The sequence below is a fragment of the Lissotriton helveticus genome, chromosome 2_1, assembly GCF_964261635.1.
Source record: "Lissotriton helveticus chromosome 2_1, aLisHel1.1, whole genome shotgun sequence".
NCBI lineage: Eukaryota > Metazoa > Chordata > Amphibia > Caudata > Salamandridae > Lissotriton > Lissotriton helveticus.
The window spans coordinates 1655165329-1655189060 of NC_136059.1; the positions used below are offsets into that span (position 1 = coordinate 1655165329).

The 23732-nt window shown below is 46.3% G+C and overlaps 1 protein-coding gene across 2 annotated transcripts in view; it reads right to left on the reverse strand.

The window, feature by feature from the left end:
* The window catches only part of GSTCD (glutathione S-transferase C-terminal domain containing), a 943165-nt gene that overhangs the window by 635099 nt on the left and 284334 nt on the right, over positions 1–23732 (reverse strand). For both annotated transcript variants that reach the window (XM_078676616.1, XM_078676615.1), the window contains exon 5: positions 19734–19827. In XM_078676616.1, coding sequence (XP_078532742.1) covers positions 19734–19827 — 94 coding nt within the window. The remainder of the gene's footprint in view (positions 1–19733; positions 19828–23732) is intronic.

The window sequence follows — 23732 nt, forward strand, 5'->3', positions numbered from 1 at the left end:
GGTAGTGGGAGTGCCGGCCGGGCGGTGACGTGGGGAGGGGGAGGGGGAGGGTGGGGGTTAGTAATGTATGGATTACGGACTTTAAAAGGTAAGTAAACATAAAAATAAATAAAACAAATTTCGTTGCACAAACTGCATCTCCAAATGCGATGCAGTGTGTGCAACGAAATTTGTTTTATTTATTTTTATGTTTACTTACCTTTTAAAGTCCGTAATCCATACATTAGTACCCCCACCCTGCCCCTCCCCACGTCACCGCCCGGCCGGTACTCCCACTACCGGCCGCGGCTGTTAGAGAGTGAGTAGTAGAGAGTGAGTAGTAGAGAGTGAGTAGTAGAGAGTGAGTAGTAGAGAGTAGTAGAGAGTGAGTAGTAGAGTGAGTAGTTGAGAGAGTAGTAGAGAGTGAGTGGTAGTGAGTTGTAGAGAGTGAGTAATAGACAGTAGTAGAGAGTGAGTAGAGAGTAGTAGAGAGTGAGTAGAGAATGAGTAGAGATTGAGTAGTAGAGAGTGAGTAGAGAGTAATAGAGAGTGAGTAGTAGAGAGTGGGTAGTAAAAAGTGAGTAGAGAATGAGTAGTAGAGAGTGAGTAGAGAGTAGTAGAGAGTGAGTAGTAGAGCGTAGTAGAGAGTGAGTAGTAGAGTATAGTAGAGAGTGAGTAGTAGAGAGTAGTAGCGAGAGTAGTAGTGAGTAGCAGAGAGTGAGTAGTAGAGAGTAGTAGTGAAAAGTAGAGAGTGAGTAGTAGAGAGTGAGTAGTAGAGAGTAGTAGAGAGTGAGTAGAGAGTAGTAGAGCGTGAGTAGATAGTAGCAGAGAGTGAGTAGTAGAGGGTGAGTAGTAGAGAGTAGCGTGAGTAGTAGAGAGTGAGTAGTAGAGCGTAGTAGAGTGTGTAGTAGAGAGTGAGTAGTAGAGAGTGAGTAATAGTGGAGAGAGAGAGTAGTAGAGTGAGTAGTAGAGAGTGAGTAGAGAGTAGTAGAGAGCGAGTAGTAGAGTAGTAGAGAGGAGTGAGTAGTAGAGAGAGTAGAGAGAGTAGTAGAGAGTGAGTAGTAGAGAGTGAGTAGTAGAGAGTAGCAGAGAGTGAGTAGCTTACTTTAGTGAAATGTTTGCGAAGTGAAATATAGCAGACAGCAGAGTAGACATATTCAAGGCTTTGAAGACACAAATTATTTTGGGGTACCAGTTCCCTAAAAGCTGAATCCTGGTTGTTTTAGGCCATTATTTTGTGTGTGCTAGACATTCAAGTACCCTTGCCAGGTCAGGATGGCCCCAAGAGCGGTTTTCTTCAGATAGTTATCTTTGTTCGTGCACCAGCGACCAGTAAGCTCTCTAAAATGATAGAAAATCTAGAGGGATCATATCAGCTCCCTATTTCATACTTGCTCAGTCATCACTTCTACAGGCGCACATAGGATTACATTCTTACGCATGACCAGGAGCAAGATACAGAGTGACTAATGGAAAAAGTTAAATTGCTAGTGTTGAACAGCGGGTCCCAGGAGTAAGCAAGTCGCTGCCTGGTGCTTCTAATCGGAATGGCAAAGCGATGAATTACATCCACTGTTGCATCACACTGCTCCCAGTCGCTGAAAACTCACTTGAGCATGGAGCCACAGTGCCTGTTCCATGACAAAGAGTGTCCCCTGTTGGTTGTCACATAAAAGGAAGAGAAAGCCTCTAAACAAAAGCCTGTGCAGCTCTGTTTAGGTGACTGATCATCCTCTCTAGAACATGTCCTTTGAAGCCGCTGTACATTAAATGCACAGACAGAATCAGGGAAGAGACGAAGTCAGGAAAATAAGCTCTTCTGTAAAACGTGAAGTCACATTTCCAACTTATTCTCTTACATCAAAAACCCGTTCCAAATGGATGTGGATGAACCAAACAACAGCGGCGCCAAGAAAAAGGCGGAGAAAGCTAACAAAAGACAAACAAATACCGTCAATGCACTTGCTACCTTCAATGAAAGAGAAGCTGCAAAGTGCTGATTTATTCATGGCTCAGTCCCACGTCATCACATTACTGTCAGCTATCGCCCATCTGTGCCCAGGAAGTTAGAGAGATGGTTATCTCCATACAACTGACACTCACGTCTCTTATCCCTTCCTGCACGCAATGACAGCTGAGAAGAACAAGCGCGGCCCGTCATGGGACGGACAGATGATGTGCACGCAGAGACTGCCTTTATTGGCGGCGCAAAAAAAAAGTCCACAGAGAATCACGCCGCCAGTAAAGGGACCAATACCCGCGTGCACATCTTCTGTCTTGTTTGTCTCCCCGCGTGCACCTTGAAATTGTATCGATTCCAAAAGGCCTCTCATGGCAGAGCAGCGCATGCGCTGCCTTCGCGCGGCCGACACCTAAAAAGTAGCTCCTCGAAACCTGAGCAGTGAAAGGACACAACTACATGCTCAAGGGAGGGGCAAATGCAAGAAGAGGACATTAAGAAAGCACAATAGGAGAAGCAAGAAAAATAGAGTGACAATAAAACGAACTAATAGTAAGCAATGGGTGAGCTTTAAGCCCAATGTCACTTAACAAAATGTCTTGCAAGCAACAGCGCATGTGCTTTCTCAGGCAAGGCCTAAAACGCATGTTTGAGCAGACTAAATTAAATAGCTAAAGCTTCTCTTCATTAGTAACTGAAGATATATAACATAGGCCTGGACGAAATTAAAATTATGCAAGCCTAATTTTAGGAATTTCAATTGTGAAGTGAAATTGCCAAAATGATGCCACGTTGCGTTATTATACCACAGTTGGTGGCACAATTATAGTGTTTTTAGCATGGAAACAACACAAAAATAGGAACACAAACTTCTGTTTGTGGCAATAGTGGGGTTTTGCTCTTCTTTTTTTTTAGAGCAGAATGCATCCCCATGTGAAAAACTGTTGCAAGGACTAATTTCTCGCAAAAATACGGCGCTGAAGGATGGATTTGCATTTCACATAATTATACACACTACACATAGTTTTCTTGAAATTTTGTATGATTACACTTCAGCAAATTTAACACGCCCCTAATATAAACCCGACCCCCAAGAATAGAAATTATCAGGTTTGAGGTTCTGTGGGCCTAACTATATCACAGAGATGCACAGTGAGAGCCAGTGCATAATTATGGAGAAATTGGAGTATACTATCTATACTTGGGGAATGGTTTCACAGGGGCCATCTCGGCTGTCCTAAAGCTTTTCGTCAAACAATTAAAAAAGCTTTTTATGAAGTGCTCAGAGAGGGGAGAAGAGATCCAGTTAGTTGCAGCTCATGAAGGCAAAGGGCAGATCCAGCAAACAAAGGCAAAAAGGAAGTATGCGCCCCAGATGATTGTAATTCAGGGGACTTTAATTAATTAATTTATTTATTTTAAAAGTTTTATATAGCGCTGGCTAGACCCGGAGGTATCAGAGCGCTTTACATGAGCATCAGATCATAGTTACAGGTTACATCGTTACAAAGGTTACATAGTTCTTAGAGCATGGCAACATAGTAAGGTTGAGATAAACAATAAGCACAAATACGTAAGGGGAAAAGAAGGCAAGGTGAGAGATTCAGGGGCGGTTGGAGTAGGGGAAATAGACAGATAATGAAGGCGGGAAAGAGGAAGGGAGGGGGGGGTGAGAGTCACAACATGGGGAGAAGAGGGGAAGGGTGACAGGGACACAAACCGGTAGACGAGTCAAGGCAATGTACAAAGTCCAGTAAGCTGTGATCCCAGGGAAGTGAAATCCCTTTCCTATCTCTATTTCGAGAGGCTCCCTTTACGCAGTGGACTCTCTCAGAGAGGTCTCTGAGACTCCAAGGTCTACATACTGGATCCTTCCCCAAAAAGGGGAGAGGGAGTGCTTTGGCAAGGGGTGCCATACCATACCTCAAGTGTGAGTGGCTCCCTTGGCGCAGTGAACTCACTCAGCAGGTTTGCTGAGATTCCAGAGTATAAATATTGGATCATTCCCCAACAAGGGGAGAAGGAGTGCTTAGTCAAAGGGCACAAAGGACAGGGGGTAGGCAGAGTAGCAGGCAAGGGGAGAGATTCAGGGGAGAGAGGATAGGACCTAGGGAAGAGACAATAAGGAGAGACGAAAAGAAGTCTGCCTAAAGACCGACTGGGTAGGTGACGACCAAGGAGGGAGTCCAAGGCCCATCTCCCCTATAGCTAAACCAAGTAGCTCCATCGGGCATCAGACAAAATAGTTCAGTCTCAAAACATTGAGAGAGGAGGGAGGGAGAGACATAAATAGAGGGATGGTGCGGTAGGAGACAATAGGAGAGACGACAGGAAGTGCAACAATGTGGTTCAACAATATACTAGAAGAGAATCAACAAGTAAACATTAAATAAGACAATCAGCAATACAATTAGGGGAGGAGTGAAAGGCGAGAGAAAGTAGTGGGGGGTAGGGGACGAGAGGGAGTGAGGATAAGGGAAGAGACAACCATAGAGACGAAAGGAAGTCTGTCTAAGGTTCACAGAAAAACAGGGTGGGGAACAAAGGGCAAGGGCATGTGAGGGCTGAGGACAGAGGACAGAAGCTGGAAAGAGTAGGAGCGGAGAGGGGGGAAGGTTGCACGAAGTGCATAAGGTTTGAACAGAGGCACGTATCTCCTGCCTGGGGGCTGTATTGTTGGGACCATGTTTAGATAGAGAAAGGTCCTGGGTGGCGGAAGGGAAATTGGAATGAAGGTGAAGTAACGGTTAAGCCAGATGAGCTGCCTACCTTTGGAAGGTACTGCCTCTGACACAGTGGGCCAGTATATGTGCACATGTTTGCGCAACCATTTAGACAAGGAGGAGGGAGGAAGGATAAGAGCCGAGGACCTTCGACCTTCACTGGAGGGCAAGGTGGATAATCCCCTTGAAATAGACACCAAGATATTCACATTAGTGGGAAGATTCTCTAAAGGCCATAAAAAGTAGAATATCATAATAAGCTTTCAGAAAAGTCAGAACCCCCAGCAGTAAAATTAGAACTGGCAGTGATTTATAAAGAATGGAACTCTAGATTCTGAAGTGCTTTCACGATGGACTAAAAGAACATCTCCCTTTTAAGGAATATAAAGTGCATAATCACCGACACTGATCGATTCTCATTAATAAGGATCCAAAGCTAGAAGAACAGGTAGGCTCCGAGGCAGGACCAGTGGCACAGGGCTGTTTATTTAGTGAATCTTTTTAGGTCGAGCCTGCGAAAAGCGCACAAAGCGCGTTCCCACTGCGAGAACTATAGTCGTCGGCTCAGCCGACAACGAGTGCAGACAAGAGATGGCCACGCGCAGCATTGAGACAGCATGGCAGAGTCAGATTACGATGCGCGCCTTGGGATTTGGTCGCGCGTGTGAGCTTCTACCGTAGACAGCTTATGACGCGCGCCTTGTAAGTTTCGGTTTCGTTTTTACTCACTCATCCCCATGGCGTGGTGGAGAAGGGCAGCGGGCGGCGCAAGGCTCCTTCTCACCTGCTCTTTGCATCGGGCATAGTGCCGAGCTCAAGATCTGCTCTCGGAGGAGACTCGATGAGACGGACTTTGCAAGCACAGGACTCTCGCTGGGGTAATCGTGCGGTGCGCTCGGGAGGGGAAGGCGGGCTGGGGCTACCTGGATGTGTTCAGGACAAGGGAAGACAACCGTCGGCGGCTAAAGGATGCTGAGGGAGAGCGCTTCGTAAGGAGTACTGGGTCTCGCCTCTTATGCTAAAAGGTAGGGGCTGCTCTTCACTACTGGGGTATCTTTTTCTTGGGTTTCAAAGACGACCCGCGTACTAAACTAACCAACTCTCTAGAACGAAGTCTAGTCCCGCAGTGCTTTCGAGTTATGGAAGTCAGAGTAAAGTTCACCTTTGAACTCTACACTAAATGTGGCTCTGATCGGGGTTCCGTAACATAGTCAAAAAAATATACCAGTAAAAATAACCCTTGGACCCCGCCCCCTAAATAAAACTACCTTTCCCTCTAGCGCTGCTTGCAGTTTGCTCCTACACGCCTCCCTCTTTAGGCAGACATTGCTCTATGAAAAAGCATGTGAGCACTTTTTTTCCTCATTCGTGCAGTGCCTGTGTCTTCCTGCACTCGTGTCTGTGTCTTCCTGCCCCAGTGTGTTTCTTCCTGCCCCAGTGTCCGTGTTTCTTCCTGCCCCAGTGTCCGTGTTTCTTCCTGCCCCAGTGTCCGTGTCTTCCCGCCCCAGTGTCCGTGTCTACCCGCCCCAGTGTCCGTGTCTTCCCGCCCCAGTGTCCGTGTCTTCCCGCCCCAGTGTCCGTGTCTTCCCGCCCCAGTGTCCCTACCTCCCCGTCCCAGCGTCCATGGCTTCCTGTCCCAGCGTCCATGTCCCATTTCCATGGAGCTTAATACATTTCGCATCCAACAGGTAGGCAAGCGCCACAAATCCTTCTGCATCTGAGCGAAAATCTTATGTTGCCAGAAGGACCGACAGATGAAAAGGGGGGAAATTAAGAAAAAATGCGTAAATAATTGCACTTTTATGAACCCCAGCGTCCCTTAATGTTCATTATTTAAAACAGCAACAATTACAAGTTGATGAGCGTTTTTAAGCCACCAGCCCACTTCATCGCTGCCAAATTAAGCGTGGATCATTTGCCACAGAAGAGTGCCCCCCGAACTGTGAATCAAGCGTGTGGGGACGGGTCTGGTCCAGATTAAAGTCTGAAGTAAATCTGCATGCCCCCTCCTTCGCCGCCGCCCCCCTCCCCCCTCTCGCCAATGTTTTGGCACCTTCTATGCAGGGGATCTCAGACAGAGTCTGTAAGGTTCTCACGTGGGCTGGTGTTAGGAGATGTCAAGTGGGCTCGGGCACAGTCAGAAACACTTTATAAAGTCTATTGTAAGGCTACTGTACTTGTGATAAATCGGTTGTGTTCAAGAGATTTTCACCTCAGTATTGACTGTATGTCCTTGTGTGTCTATGTAAGATTATATGCATATATGTGTGTGTAACTGAATGCCTATATGTGCTTGTCTGTGAGTGGCTCTGTGTGTGGTGTGCGCGCATGTAAGCCTATCGGTGCCACAGTTTCTGGTAGTTTCACTATACAAATGTCTGTATGTGCATGTGTGTACTATGTTTCTGTTTGTCTGTGTTTTCTGTGCATGTTTGTGTGTGTGTTTGTATGTGCACGTGCGCGCATATGATTCTGTAACTGCGCTAGTGGGTTTCTGTAAGTTTCTCTATGCGAATGTCTGTGTGTGCTGTGTTACTGTGTGTCCTGTGTTACTGTGCGTGTGTATTTTCTGTGCGTGTCTCTTTCCTTTTATTTTAGGTTTTGCTTAGCTCTGGACAGCCGCCATCCCTTCTTTACAACCTGTTGGAAGGACAGGCACTGCCCGCAGGATTAATGGGATAGTCGAAGTTTGTCAGGTCCCCCCTCTCATGGAATGGCTATGAGAAGGGTAGAGATTTCCAGCTTTACTGGAGAGCCGAGGGCAGCAGCGCATGTATTATGCGGTAGAGCTTAGAATATGCAGTTTGACAGTAGGCTGCTCCTTGTTATTTCTGAGCCTTCCTCTTGTTTTTAGGGCTTGTGTTTGTAGTGTCATAGCTGACACTGTTAAGGGTTAACGATGTAAGCCTACACTAAACACCCACCCACCACTGATGTCACGAGGCACGTGACATCAGTCAATAAAAGGAGCCGAGCGCACGTGCTCGTGGCTCACTAACCCACGATACCTCTGGTGTGTGTGTCGCAGTTCTTCCACCATGTGGGCCTAGGGCCCCACACTATTACAATGGCGACGAGGGAGTGGTTCGAACTCCACGCGACGCAGCCACTGCATGAAGGGAGGAGAGTGCTGCCCGTGTGAAGGGCACCTCCTGGTGAGACGGCGCCGGCCGCCGAGAGGCCCGTGGGGCGTGTGCCGTGCCCCGTCCGAGATAAAGGAAAAGCGCACCGGCCGCAACTGTGCCCAAGCGGACCGATCGGAGCCCACCCGAGTCGGCCGCAGCAGTGACCCCCGCCGGAGCGGAGTGCTGACCGGGCGGAGCCCACTCGCCACGGCCGCGGAAGGAGAAAAGGCCCGTAGGCCTGAGGTGAGCCCGGGTGATGTGAATGGGCCGGAGGGGTCGCGGATGCCAGAAGCGCCCCCCCTCATCAATCGCACAGAAGCGGAGCCCACCCGCATGACATGGCGCCTTGCCAAAACAAACTTTCAATAAAGCAGCGCCAGCGGAGCCCACCCGCGGCCTGCCTGCAGCGTCTGCTGTCCCCCGCCGCGCCGCGTGTGAAGCGAGGAGCGGCGGCGAGGGTGAAAGACAGTTAATGAATGCAGCGCCAGCGGAGCCCACCCGCGGCCTGCCTGAGGTGACTTACCACCCACGAACAAGGATTACAGCAAGGCCAGCGGAGCCCACCCGCGGCCAGCCAACAGCATCTGCCGTCCCCCGCCGCGCCGCATGTGCGATAAGAAGCGGCCGCGGCGAGGGTGAATGATGCCAAAGAGAAGTAAGCGGAGCCTACCCGCTGTGTTCACTAACTTTGCCCCACCTTTGAAAGCGCCACGGCCGGGAGCAACTCTATCAGCAACCCCCCGCGCGCAGCACGAGAGCAGAGTGAAGCTGCGGCGGAAGGGAGAAGGGGACTGGAAGTGGCAAGGAAGCGCCCGCAGCATGTGAGGAGCTGCTGGGCGCTAACATTGTAAAGCACTGTCCCATAGGCGGCGGGGTGAAAGAAAACACCCGCAGCGTGTGGAAAGCTGCCGGGCGGTGACACACTGACGCGGAGCCCACCCGCGATCACCACAAGTGCCCCAAGCCAAAGCACACAGATAAATCCCCGCGCATCACAGAGCAAGGACCCTGCCGTGGGTGGAGGACAACGAGAGACATTGCAGTCCCTGGGTAGACATTCCCGGGACACAGGGCAAACCCACATGGGACACAAGTAATGCAGCCTCAGCCGAAAAAACCCCCATCGCACCTCAATGACTCTTGTGCCCCACTGGCCCATGTTTTCAAAAAAAAAACATTTTTTAAAAGAAGGAAAGAACTTACCTGCAGCCAGCAGTACCTCCAGCCTCCTCCCCCTGCACACTCCATGGCCAAGGCAAATTCAGCAAGCCCAAACAACATGGGAAGGAAAGCCACCAAAAGGAGCCAAGCTGTTGCTGAAGGGAATCCAGCCCACAATGCCATCTAGTGGTCACTAGGTGGTATTGCACCCCAAAAGAAGCCACAAGAAACAAACAAGCACAAGACAGCACAAGGGACAGCCTACAGGAAGAGCAAGCCTGCAGCAACGCGGATCAAGACGGAGACCCATCACCACTGCAGAAGTGACGCCTGTGGCCACAGGTGATCACCGCAATCGCAGAAGACACCCTCACGCTGGACGGAGAGGAAGAGTCAAGACGTCTACCGCAAGCAGCAAGTTTCACAGGCAACCAACTGGAAGAGCGCAAGTGTACCCCGGACGCGGACAGTACAAGACAGCGCCTGAAAGTAAGGAAGCCACACCCAAAGCACCAGAAGACGTGCGAGGCAAGTACCCAAGTGTGAAGAAGAAAAGTGCGACACGCAAGTGGAAAAGCAACAACGCCAAAGAATCAAATGAACCGCAAGGAACAAAGCTACACTGAAGATGTATCACGACGGTACCAAGTGAAGCAAGAACTTGCCACTACACTGCACACTGACGTGCACCGGAAGAGTAACACAAAGTTACCCCGCAGCCAAAAGGAGGCGAAACAACCAAGCAAGGTCAACGCCCCAAGAAGCTAAAGAGCCTCACCGGAAGCGAGCACGAGAAGTGCATCCACCGGAGAAGGTCCAGGGAGAGGTGAAGCTAACCCTCCAGAAAAGCAGAGCACACGAAGAGCGCAGGAGAAACTGCGCCAACGCTAAAAGCACTGCAGCAGAACCAATAGCGATCCCAACGGTCGCGGATAGCAAGAAGACTCACGAAGAGCAAGCTGTCCACCCCATCTGGTAGCAAAGAAGATCACCCAAGAAGAAAAGGAAGATCCGACAAGCCAGAGGGACGCCCAAACAAAAGCCGACCTGCCAAGAGGTTGCCGGAATGCTGGCCAGCCATAAAGGCGCAGCGAAGAAATTCTGCCAAGTCAGGATGAAGATGTCCTGCCAGAAGACGTCCGTAAACCGAGAGATCAGAAGACCCGGAGAGACGGACCCAAAACCAAGAGTAACTAGAAGTAATCGAAGACAAGAGAGAAGATCGTAATGACCGGTCCAGTCACCGAAGAGTGGAGAGAAGACAGTGTCCTAAAGACAGGACAAGACCAGATGGAAACAGGCGGAGTGCACGCTGCTTTGAAGAAGCCTGGTCAGCAAGACAAAGGAAGAAAGGTGACCGCACTGTGTCGTGAAAAGGAGAAGAGTGGCACGATGCCATGAAGAAGAGAACTGAAGAAGAAGTCATGTGGCATGACGCCATCATCAACAACTTCTGGAAAAGGTGAAGAGAGGTGTAACAAGTCCACACACCTACAAGAAGAAGAAGAGGTGACACACTACAACATCGTGTACAGTGACCCGCACGTCCTGGAGAACACTGATAGCACCAAGAACAGAACGGGCACCTATTCACAAGACCCCGACGACCCGTGGACGGTAGGAGAGCACAGGCCGGACCATTGGCAACACCCACCTTTGGGATTGAGCGGCAGTCTGGAAGCTGAGGGAGCTCAGATGTCCTGAACAAGGAGAACTGACCAATCCACACCAGCCCGTGGAGATCCAAGGGGCAAAGGCCTCAGGGACACCGGTGGCAGAGGGTCCCAACACGAGAGATGAGTCCATCGCCGTCTAACCTGCATGTCCCGGGAAGATGAGGAACTTGTGCGCAAAGGCAAGAGTCAACAACTACCCTTCAGGTGGAGCTACGGACTTTGTGAGGTAGTATCCCATCGACTCCTCCATTCACACGCAGACTGTGGAGTTGGAGCAACGCTGTGGAATAATACCTGGCCCAGTGGAAACCTGGTAAAAGGGCCTCCGGTGATATCTCGTGGCAGGAGAACACCCGCGAGAGGGGCGTCCTAGTGAGAAGAATGTCCTTCGAACACCCCCCCCTTTGAAAAGTGAAGCCAAGCTGCCTACAGTGAAGAAACCGACGGACCAGCTGAAGACAACCCCATCCAAGTCTAACTTCTGGTCATCCTGGTTGACGTCATCCTCAAAAGCAAGATCTCCGTGGACTGACCACCACACGTCCACGACGCAAGCAAAGAAGAACACGCCCACCGAGAACCCAGACGTCGAGCCAAGAAGAAATAAGGTCTCAGCAGCAATTTCCATCACCGTCATCAAGCAAGCAGCTGAAGAGACTCACTGTAAATTTGTAATTACTGTATATTTATGTACTTCCTCCCACAGGCTCGGACTTTTTGCCTTTCCTTAATTTTTATTAAAGTTTGGGAGGAATGTAGTGTCATAGCTGACACTGTTAAGGGTTAACGATGTAAGCCTACACTAAACACCCACCCACCACTGATGTCACGAGGCACGTGACATCAGTCAATAAAAGGAGCCGAGCGCACGTGCTCGTGGCTCACTAACCCACGATACCTCTGGTGTGTGTGTCGCAGTTCTTCCACCATGTGGGCCTAGGGCCCCACACTATTACAGTGTTGTCTCCGTTGATGTCACACACTTGTATGTCTGTGCCCTCTTATTACGGAGCCCTCGTCGTGGGTGCAGCCCTATACTGTGCTCCCGCCACGTGCGAGTTCCCTGGTGACACCCTCCTCTCATCGTGTACTGTAGGCGATGGGAGTTGAGGGGTGTTCTTGTTGTGGGAGCGGGCGACAGGGGTGGGCATTACACCTGTGTGGGAGGGGATCAGGGGCTCAGTCTTGTCATGGCTGGTTGCTGGTGGCATGGCTGCAGCTTGTTTACTTTGTTACATTGATACAGGGACTGGCCAATTGTGTTGTAAACTGTGTAAAATCTCCTGCAACGTTCTAAAGCAAAGTGAAGGCACTGTTAGCTGGTGTATAGAGCTTTAATACATCATTTTTTTGTCTTTTTATTGGTACTTAAAATTGCTGTACGTACAAAGAGCACTTATATTGGAACATCCATCTCATTTTAAGGTTTAGATCTTATGCATCATATCATATACTACAATCTTAACTAACAGTGAACAAATAGGTACATATTGTCCCTTCTACAGGCCTCGGTATGTCTGCCACTAATCCTAGTGTAATTTTATGTGTGAATAAATACATTTATTATTATTATTATTATTTAAAAATTTATATAGCGCACAGTTACCCTAGGGCATCCCAGCGCTTAATAGGACAGCAACAGAATAAAAACCAACAGTAGGGTGCACTCAGACAGGGAACAGATGAGTTTTCAGACATTTGCAAAAGCGCAAAGTGCAGGTCTCAGCACGCAGTTTTAAAGGTAGTGAATTCCAAAGCTTCGCAACGTTCACCGAGAATCTTTTCCCGCCCGTGCGTGCCCTCTTTACTCTGGGGACTAGGAGGAGATGTTTTTGATCAGAACGCAGCGTTTTATTCGCTTTGTATGGCACTACTAAACTTCTCAAAATAGGGGGTCCTGTCCCTTGCAGAATTTTGTGAGCTATACATAGTGCCTTAAATTTTAGCCTTTCCCGAACTGGGAGCCAATGCAATGCCTTTAGGGCAGGTCTAGCTGACTCAGTTCTGGGAGTGCCCATGAGCAGTCTAGCCGCCGCGTTCTGGACCTGCTGAAGTTTGCTAAAAGTAGATTCAGGGGCACCCAGAAAAAGGGCATTACTATAGTCAAGTCGTGATGTTATCAGCCCCTGAATCAACAGCTTCCTAGAAGAAAAAGGAATAAGAGGGAAGATTTTTCGAGCTGAACGCAACAGGGCGAAGCAAACTCCTGCCGTTTTTTTGGCTTGGGTCCTGAAAGAAAGATCATTTTCCAACCAGACCCCCAAGCTCTTAATCTTTTCTTTCATGCTGGGGAGATCGCCCATACAACTAGGCCAGCTGGTCAAAGGGAGTAAGGGAGCTTTATTCCCTAGCAGCATTATCTCAGTCTTAGAGCCATTCAGCTTAAGCGCTGATTGGTCCATCCAGGTATGAACTTCCGACAGGCATGAGTGCAGCAAATCGGGATTCTCTACTAGTTGGGAGAGGGCGACCACTAACTGAGTATCATCAGCGTAGCTGATGATCTTGATGTTGTAGGGGGTCACCACCTCCTCCAGTGGGGCCATGTATACATTAAACAATGTCGGGCTAAGGGAGGAGCCCTGTGGCACCCCCCACTGGAGGGAGATCGATGAAGTCCGACTGCTGCCTTCCCACACCTGATAGGCACGGCCGTCAAGAAATGACTTAAGCCACCTCAAAGCGGCCCCTGCCACACCCACCCCTGACAGTCGCCGAATCAGAACCTGATGATTAACGGTGTCAAACGCAGCACTCAGGTCCAGGAGGATCACTGCCACTGAGCCTCCTGAATCCATGATGCGTCGAGATTCTTCAACGACTGCCAGGAGGGCGGTGTCAGTGCCCTGGCCTGGACGGAAACCTGTATGCGATTCCCGGAGCAATCCGTTCGACTCCAAAAAGCCTGACAATTGATGATTCGCTAGTCTCTCAGCAATTTTGCCGAGGCCTGGCAGAAGAGATATGGGCCTAAAATTTGCCAATTCCGCCGTGTCCAGATTAGTTTTTTTTAAAAGTGCCTTAACCACAGCTGTTTTCCAGCTTGGTGGCACCAAGCCCTGAGAGAAGGAAGCGTTCATCAGATCAGTGAAAGGAGCCACTATAGAAGTTGCTACCTGTTTTAAGAAGGTCATAGGAACCGGATCCATAGGGGAGCCGCTTTTCATGGATTTAAGGACTTTCAATACTTCAGCCTCTGAAACTGGGCCGAAAGTATCTAGAGAGGAAAGTAACTCCCGAGGTTGAATTAGAGAGTTCTGTTCAAGAGTTTGTTGAGGTTGAATAATCTGAGGCAGAGAGCTCAGTATTTTTTCTATTTTTATGTGAAAGAAGTCAGCCAACTCCTTACACTTTTGTTTGTCCTGTGTAGCTACAGGCTCGGGAACTTTCAGGAGTTCTTGCACCACTTTGAAAGTTTCCCTAGATGAATTTGAGGCCAATCTTCTGCGTTCCTCAAAAAATTGGGCTTTTGCCAGCCGGAGGGCGGTTTTGTAACCCCTCATAGCCGCACGATATTCCTCTTGCTTATTAGCCTCAAATTTCTTTCTCCACTCCCTCTCTAGTTTTTTACATCCTTTTTTAAGCAGTCAAAGCTCGACAGTATACCAGGGGGCCGAACCGATTCTTTTCTCCCTCTTTTGCACTCTCTTATTAGGAATGAGGGCATCAAGTGAGGCAGTCAACCAATGGTTGAGGTTCGCATCTCCTTTAATTGGGTCTGATTCGGGAGGAGGAATTGATCTTACCAGTTTGAAGGTCCAGTCATTGATCGATAATCTGGACCAAGCTCTGTCCACCAGAAAAACCTTTTGGGCAGGTGTAGGGGAGAGCTCAATTTGCCATTCAGCTGAGACCAAAAAGTGGTCAGACCACGGAAGGGGAAGTGCTGACCTGGTCCGAAGACGAGGGATATTAGAAAACATTGGGTCTAGTAGCTGACCCTTCTCATGCGTGGATCCTGCATTAATTAAGGGCAACTCACATGCTTTCAAGTCCCCTTGAAGGTCTCGGGCTATTAGATCTGTGGGATCATTAAAATGGAGATTCAGATCTCCCAACACTATAAAATTAGTAGTCGCTGAGGCCAGCATCGTCACAGTTTCCATTACGGAACTCACACATTTATCAGTGTAAATTCGCATTTTGTTACTCACAAAGTTGAATTTCTACTCTTAAATACTGCAGTATGTGCATCTGTGTGTCACTTAGGTGCACAAATAGCTTTTTAAATCAGTCCCTCCATTTTAAGGTATGTAAATATATTGCTAATATTGTTTGACCGTGCAGAGGTACTGCAATAATCTGCCCCTATAAACCAATGAAGCTAGCACCTTTTCACAACAAGCATTTGAAATGCAATAGATCTCGCATTTACGCGAGTTTAAGCTATAGGCATTGTAAATGACAATGCCTATTATCTATGTTTTTATAAACCAAAATATAAATAAAAGGCATTGTCATTTACAATGCCAATAACTCAAACTTGTTTAAAAAGAGCTTGGAAAGCTCCTCAATGCTAGATAAGGCCCAGGTGTCCCTTTGCAAGAATTGTAGGCCCAAGGTTTTCAAAGGGGCAGATCAAATCAGCCTGATAGTCTTACAGGGCACCCGGGACCCTGACGTCAGCGCCAGCACAAGTTGTGTGAAACCTACCGAAGAGCAGGCTTGGTGCTGTCAGTAAACCCGTTGAAGCCCGAGTCGGGACTTCTCAAGGTACTATCGACCTTTACTCTAGAGTATTAACTCTGAGGTCACCAACAATTGGGCCAACACCCAATTCACACTTTTTTAAGGTCCTGAAGAAAGCCCTATGACCCACTAGGGGCGACGAAAGGGCTGAAACATGTCGACCACAGATCTGGACATTCACAGCGTAGCGGACTCATAATCAGTCCTTCCTGCACAACACCTCTTTTAATAATCACCCCATACACTAGAAAGAATACAAATATTACTTCTTATGTAGTATGAGGATGATGTTTTAACACCCCACCTCACTCAAGCACTTTTTACACTAACTATTTCTGATCACTACTGCAAAAACCAGTGGTTCCCTCCAGGTGGAGGAAGCATAAAAAGAGACCCCTATGATGATGCTATCACTTTGTTAAACAAAGGCGGAGAATCAAGATAAACCGCCAAACGACCTGTACACGTGAATGAGGGTTCTCCAAGTACCATGTAAGGTACTGACGGATAGTACACAAAGGACCCTGGCTACAGGTACAAGTGATCCATCCCCTTTTGATGTATAGTCTTACAGGGCAACCAGTGACCAGACCAGAAGAGTTGGTCGAGAGGAACAGCAAACCAGGGCTGCAGCTCTCCATGCTTCTTCTCAGGAAACAACAATGGCAGATTTACAGGTAAGAATAATCTTGTTTTCTCACATAACGTTATGGGGAGGCGAGTGAGAGTTACAGGGTTCCATATAACGTTTCACGACACTCCAGTACCAGAAAGGAGTTCTAAGCCTATAGTTTTCTCCAAGGAAGAATGCATCCTTTTAGAGATTGAGGTTCCGGACACAGTGCCTAAGGAAGCAGACGTTTGCACTGGAGGAGTTTTTGGTAAGTTGTTTCCTTGTGGAAAAGATAGTTGATGGTTTTAATGCCGTCATAAGCCTAAAAGATATCAACTGCCACTTGAAGATGGAAGGGATCCATTTGCTATTGCATACAGGACCTTTAATTCCTTCAAGTCAGCTATTTGGATGGGACGTTTGGCAGTACGAGGAGCTATGGGAGGGGGAGTAGCTACTGACCCCCAATGGTCTGTGAGTTGTTGAAAGGCGGGCATATGTTTAACCCCAAGAAACCAGAAACGAATGTGTTTGGGAAGTGTACTTGATTCTTAGAACGATCTTGAAAAGAACTAACAATGAACTTTCAAGGAAGGAACTATTAGCTAATCTAATAACTGTAATGTTCTGACTGACACATCCTTCTTGAGAGTCTCAGATGTGCATGCCTTCAATTTGTTTGGCAAAATATTTAATGCAGATGGGGGGCGGGGTGGTACACTTCACTACCGCCAAGAAGACAAAGACCAAAACTTGCTTTGTCTTTTACCTATCTTTCCTGGATAACCCTAGGTTATGTGTGGTAACATATCTGAAGACAGATGAAGAAGTCACATGGGAATTGAGGCTAGGGAATCTAAGAAACTGATTTCATTCCGTAAAACGTCTGCTCCATTTCAAACGGGCTAGATTGGTGTTGTAGGGACTGGGTGTTGACTCGCACACACATTAGGAGTGATGACTTTTAGGGAATTCCTATTTGGAGGTAGTCTGGAAGATATGCGTTTTGCTAATTGTTCCTGAAACTCTGTGTTTAAAATGTTATATTTCAAACGTTTGTGGCTGTAGCGTCCTTGGTGGTGAGTAAATATTTGAACAAGCAATATGGTGTGGTAAAAAAACATAAAAGTTTAAATATCACCCTGCACATACATCAACTCCAAAATATTGATTACTCAATCAATTAGAACAATAAATCTATACGTTGCTAACTATTCTTACCTTAATGATATAGTGCAAGTCAATATTTTGAAGTTCATATATGTGTGGGGTAATATTTGTATGATTGCTATTTTGATATACAACCCATGATCCTCGCCTCTCATCCTAGCATAGAATAACAAAAAATCTAGCTATTTAGTTGAAAAGTTAAAATTCTAATAAGAATACATTATTCCACAAATAGTTTGTCTTAGGAATTTATAGTCAGTTTTTATACCACTACCAGATGTCATTTGAAATTCTTTGCATATGAACTCAATTCTATATGTTGTCTGATCCTGGCGTCATCGCTAAATCCAAAATCATATTATTAAGGAATAGGAAGATTAAGTGGTTTTCCCAGACTAATATGATTTTGGGTTTAGAGATGGCGCCAGGATCAGACAACATACAGAATTGAGTACATATGCAAAGACTTTCAAATGACTAGTCATGCCTGTGTCAATTGTATTTGAGTAATCACCACTTGCTGTACAAGATCTACGATCATCTCCTAACTCTCATGTAATGTGCAACGTTGCACTACTTCACAGCTAGGTTCGGGCTATATAAATACCAATACATACATATGTTATGGCAACCCTGCACCTGTTCATGTCCTCCCTACTGAGGTGGAAGATGCAGAATTATTGTGTATATGGGGAGTCCATGATGGGCCGTGTGACTGTGTTTGCCAATTTAATGCCATTTGCTTTGGCATGCGTGCCATTTTAGATTGGAATAGGCATTATAAAGTAGAGATATCTGCTTTATAATGTGCAATTGCAGGATAGCATGGAGATTAACTAACTTGACTGAGCACAATGAGGGGGTTTGTGACTACAAATATTGGGCATTGGGAAGACTTGGGCATGATAACCTGAAAGGTGTCCCCCTGAATTATAGGAAAAGGGTTGTGGATATTATGAATTTAGAAGGGTGATGGATTACCTGGAAATAATCTAGCTACCTTACAGACAGTAGAGTGCCAATCCTTCATACTATTGTGAAGCAGGGTTTGCACAGTTAAAAGTGTGGCCTCTGTGCCTGATATGGTGTTTTTGTTTTTAGGAATGAGCCACCCATGAATGGAATGTACTGTGGTTTGGAGGAGTGGTAGGTAGCACAGCAGGAGTTTAAAAAAAGTTCCCTCTGGGAGGATATTAGTTGCTTCTGGATGGACATCAGTTTATAGTTGCCTTTAGTGTGGAGCATATTTGACACTAGTGTATTTCTCTGGATGAACTTCAGTTCTCTTTGCATGGTTTTTGGTTGCTGGATTCCTGGTTGGTATCCATAGGGGTTTCAACGGTGCTCACGGGTTTCCTAAGCACACAGGTGGATCAAAGTTGCTTTTGCTTCAGTGTAGTTTATAGAGTGCAATCGGCCACTGGGGTTGTCGAAGAGGTCAAGATTCTGTTACAGAACACTGTAAAATGCCAATCAGCTTACTGTGGGCCAAATGTAAGGTGAACGTTTGATCCCATCATGTTACAATAGGGAATGACACTTCACTTTCTAGTTCAGGAAATAGTGACCATTGCTTAATGAATGGGACCACAGTTTTCATGTGGCTCGTTCGAGGGATTCAAGATGATGGTCCCCTCGGAGGAAATATGCGTTCATGGACTGTGCTTGTTGGGGATTAAGCAAAGACTCTGGTAAATTTGTCTCTTGGGATGAAAGAGCTAGTCTTCCAAGGGAATGCACATGACCTACCCCAAAAAAATATTCAGGAGAAACTGCAATTTTCCAAACGCATTTTTTGATCTGAGATGGCTTTGGTAGATGAACAATCACTAGCAATCGGGGATAAGTATCAAAGTTCCACTGAGTTTTAGGGGGAATGATTGTTGCAACATTGTAGCACAGGTTGGATTACTGGAATCTCCTGGACTTTTTTTTCATTATGTTAGACATTGATATAAGTGAATCCGTAGTGTGTTTACTGTGAGTCAGTGCTTGCATATGGGTCTAGCTCTATTTTGGTCATTCTGTCAGGTAAACTTGACTTTTTTCATATTATATTTTACTTTTTCATTAGTTTTATGGGTGGGGGACTTCCACAAAAACGTACAATATTTGAAAATAAACAATGTTCTCGCTGCAAAACCTTCCCACTCACTTATTCATTCATTCATTCAAACATTCAATACACTAGTCTCTAGTGTGTTTTTGGTATCCAAATGTTCATCAACAAAAAACAGGCAGTTTTCGGACAAATGCCTATCTGGGCACTGCAAAAAAATCATTGTTTGTGGCAGACAAAGTAAAACATATATTGGAACCTCAATAAAAATAAATAACTGCATGAAAACTCACCATTTCTGTTCGAAGTCTGTAAAATAACATTCACTCAATGGCCAACACAACTCAGTCTTGTAAATTCACGAATCAGAGACAAAAAAATGAATGAATACCAGTTTTGACATTGTTTTGTAGGATGTTTTAGGAGCATTGTTGCATTCCCATGTGCCATGCCTTTGCCTACACATTTTCTGTTAAATGGTATATATTGCTGAAGAAGAGCACACACAACAAGCACAATCCAATGGGTAGACATCTCACACAAGATTTAAGACTAAAAGCGAACTCAAAAGCACTCACCTTCTGCTGGGCTTACGGCTGCAGGAAGGTTTTCCCAATCTATGGTCTGACTTCGGGACGGGTGAGGTGAAAAATTTGCCTCAATGCCATTTTCCTGGCAAGAAAAAAAGGAATTGCAATCAAGACCTAAAGTATCTTTTTTTTATTTTTTTATTTTTATAAATCGTCTTTATTGGTGTTTTCACAGGTTTATACATAATACAATCTGCCAGTTTTATTATACAACAGTACAGTGACATTTACACATTTGACACTTGGTGGCGAACCAGGCTACTCTGGATGTTGGTGTCATTAAAATAAAGATAACCATATCTGATCTCCTATACAGGTCTACGTATATTGTCCATTCTGTAATCCGCAAATAAAAACAACTGACTTCTATGTTCATCTTACCGCTATGCTGTCACACCAGACAATTCACATTAAACACAAACCATGTGAGCTCAACTAACCCAACTGTACTATGAGCTTTGGGGCTTATATGAGCTAGGGTGGTTGCTTATGCATGTACATTTCAGAGGACATTGGGGATAATGAAGAGAAGGGAGGAAGGAAGGGAGAGGGTGAGGCGGGAGAGAGAAAGAAGGATAAAGAGAGTGAGGGAGGTGGGGGTAACGGGGAGCAAATCACACGCCACACGCTTTCTCTCTTACGCGCGCGAGCCAGAGTCCTCGCCTAGTTAAGTCAGACCTTGCCTGGCCAGGTGCCTTCCGTGTTCGCCGGTATATGTTCACATGATATTAGTATTGCCTCCCATGAGGAACCCATTCATCCTTGGGGGGGAAAGAGCTGCGTTCAATTTGCCCTCCACTAACGTAAAGTACTCCTACCACTGCATGGAGTTGGTCTGTGGGGGGGTCTCGGGGTGCCTTCAGTGATTGTGTTGCGTGCTCCGCCACCAGTGCCTTACGGATGTCCATAAGACCTAAATTATCTTAATCTAATTTGCCTTGTCTTAGGTTTTATAACACGTGCATATGCTATATGCATGTATACTGCCTAAAAATTCGCAGGGCTACTGCGGGTTTGCTGTATACTGATAGAGCAAACCACAGACACTTTGCAGAATGCACAGATCCTCAGGCATTAGTGACAGGTTAAGACTAAGAGGAACAATTACGCTGTTTATTTCCTTGAAACCGCTCCCGTTTTTTTTTTCTTCTTAAAATGTAACCATCTAGTCTTCCACCTACTGACTACTCAACGCCTTGCCCCCCCAAAAAAGTTTCAGACACAGGTAAAGAAGTTTCAGTGTGTATGTTGTGGTCAGCGATAGAATTTCCCTATTGTCAATACGTCAGCGTCCACACCTGACAACCATCAATTCACAACTGCTACAGGAGTTTATTTTGCATTTTCATGGGTAGACCCGTTTAGTCTTTGATGAAGGGGCATACTATAGGTGCAGAGTCACGGGAACTGTGCTTGTGTTAACATGTTAAATATCAGTGACTGAAAGACCTGCCACTACTTTCCACCTCACCTCCACACTTCTAGTTCACTATGCTGTCCATCCAGCAGGGGACAAGGAATCTACTTTGAAAGATGGTGCAAGTCCTGCCATAAAATGAACCCACACCATAATCCCTTCTAAAGGTTTTGTCAAACTGGACATGCTATACTACTTCTATGGTTATGAGACTGTCAAGCTTCAGCCTCACACATATTGTTTTGTGGAAAGTTCTCATTCCCTGTATTTCTGAGCTGGTGTCTGGAAGGCTGAGAGTGAATGGTGTAATAGAATGTTGGTGAGTGGAGTGATAGCTGGGAGATAGGACGGTTGGAGGGAGAATGGAGCCCTAACAGGACCCAATTGCTGTTGCAGTAACCAAAGGGCCTAACTCAATAAAAACGTACCTCCTATTTGAATGGTTCCAGACACTTGTATGAAGACTCTGCTCTCCAACATCCACACTAAGATTTCAAATCTTTGACCGTTACTATTACAATGTTGATTAGTTGGTTAAAGTAGACAATAAGGTGCACGCCTTTTTTGATTAAGCAGTTGTGATTGTCGGTGTCACTGGAAAGTGTTGGCATTGCATTGTCTGTAGGAGACAAAACTAGGCCCTTTCCCCACAAGTTGCTTTGCATGCCCATGTTAGAATCTTAAACTGAATGTGTATGGCAATGAGAAGTCAGAGTATTGAGGTGGGCCATAGAAGGGAAGGCATGCCTCCTCGTATGTAGATTGCTAATTGCTATAAGGGCTCTATTTTGTATTCTTTTTAGCCTAGGAAGGGGAGGGCATTCCATTGCACACAACCGACGAATCTAGAGGCCCATATTAGGGTCACTAAAGTGGGAAACGATGGGCAATATGATTTTTTTTGCAGCAACAGCTGAAAATTACAGGTATTAATAACCACTTGCTTTTTTCCTCGAAAAGTCAGGATGGATCACAGCCCTATTTTTATTTTTGCAGAGGCAATGAGGAGGCCAAAGTTAATTAAGTAGTGGAACATCAGAATGTAAGACCAGAAGAAAAAAGTTCCTTTCCTCTGGTAACAATATTTTAGGCGCATATGTAATCTTCCAGCTGATTCATCACTTTGTGAATACTCCTTCCAAGCTTCAGACTGGTCTGAAAACTTTTCCGCAGCAACGGTTCACCAACTCTGCCAGTTTGGGGCCACGTGGCTTCAGCCACAACTCCGCTTCTGCATCTGATGTCACCAATGTTTTTTAAGCACATACCTAATTAATGCAAGGTATGTGGAGAAAAATACACCTGCGACAAATGTAGCACATTAACAGTTTGAAAGCACTGGGATCTTATTAATCAGGCCAAAGAGAACAGGAAGAAGAAAGAGCAGTGCGGAATATGCGGGAAGGCTATGAATCCCCTAGAAGTATTATTATAAAAGGTAAGTAACTTTTTCTTCTGATGGATACACCTTGCCACAGATTTCTCAACGTATGATGGGAGTCTCTAAGCAGTACCTGCCAGGGAGTTAAGACTGAATAGCGTAGGCTCTGCGCTGATGTGGAGCAAAGGCCTTGCGGCATCATGTCACCCAGATGAGTGCCTCAGACGGGTTAGGAGTATAAGTGACCCCAGCAGCCGAGCCTGCAGAGGGTTGAATGCATGACCCTTCAGATGGTTGGGCTGTTCATCAAGTCACACAGATCTTGATGAACCAACTAGATGACCCGCACCTGGGTAGAGAGACTTTCTTGGTCTTGGTGCTCACCTGCTACCTGGCATGATGCAACAACAAGATGTACTATGCAAGAAGGCCTACAGGCACAAAACTGGGATGCAAGCTTGAGTCACACATCATAATTATTGCAGAAATATCTTCGATCCTCTAAGGAGGAAGACATGCTTTCAAAAGAGTCTGCCATGACCACTAGCCCCTTTGTAAAGGCCGTTTTCAGTCACAAATTGATGGTGTTAAGAAATCACCAGAAACTTCAAGTAGTTCCTGTAAGTGAAAATGAAAGTAGACGCCCTGAGGTGCCAATGATGCCAACCAATCTTTTGAGGTGAAGGTCAACATGGGCTTGTCTTGCCAGATAAACAGGTTCGAGGGTGAGCAGTTCAGGCATCTTAGGAGGTAGGGTGGGGATAGAGAGTCAGAACTCAACAATCACACATTAGCCACTATAAGTTGATGTCCTGCTCAGTGAGCTTCTTTTAAATAAGCGAAGATTTTTAATCGCACCACAACTGGATGGAGACTACAGGGTCTACTGGCTTCTCTGAACAGTAAAGCATAAGGTTCTCAATTATTTGCTGATGCATGGTCACCATGGATTAAGTGGAACAGCTTTTCCTGTAGACTGTTACCCAAAGGTTAGCCCATACACTAGACTAGGCAGTTCTAATATGTGGGTCTCCGGTATTACTCAACGTACAAGCAGTTATTTTTAGCCAGTGCACAGATGTTTCTCATGTGCTTGCATCACCTGATCATTGGTACGCATTTGGATCGTCCAAGCCCAGATGAGCTGCTGTTCTTTGCGAGAGCATGCAGTCACTTTTTTAGTAACTAG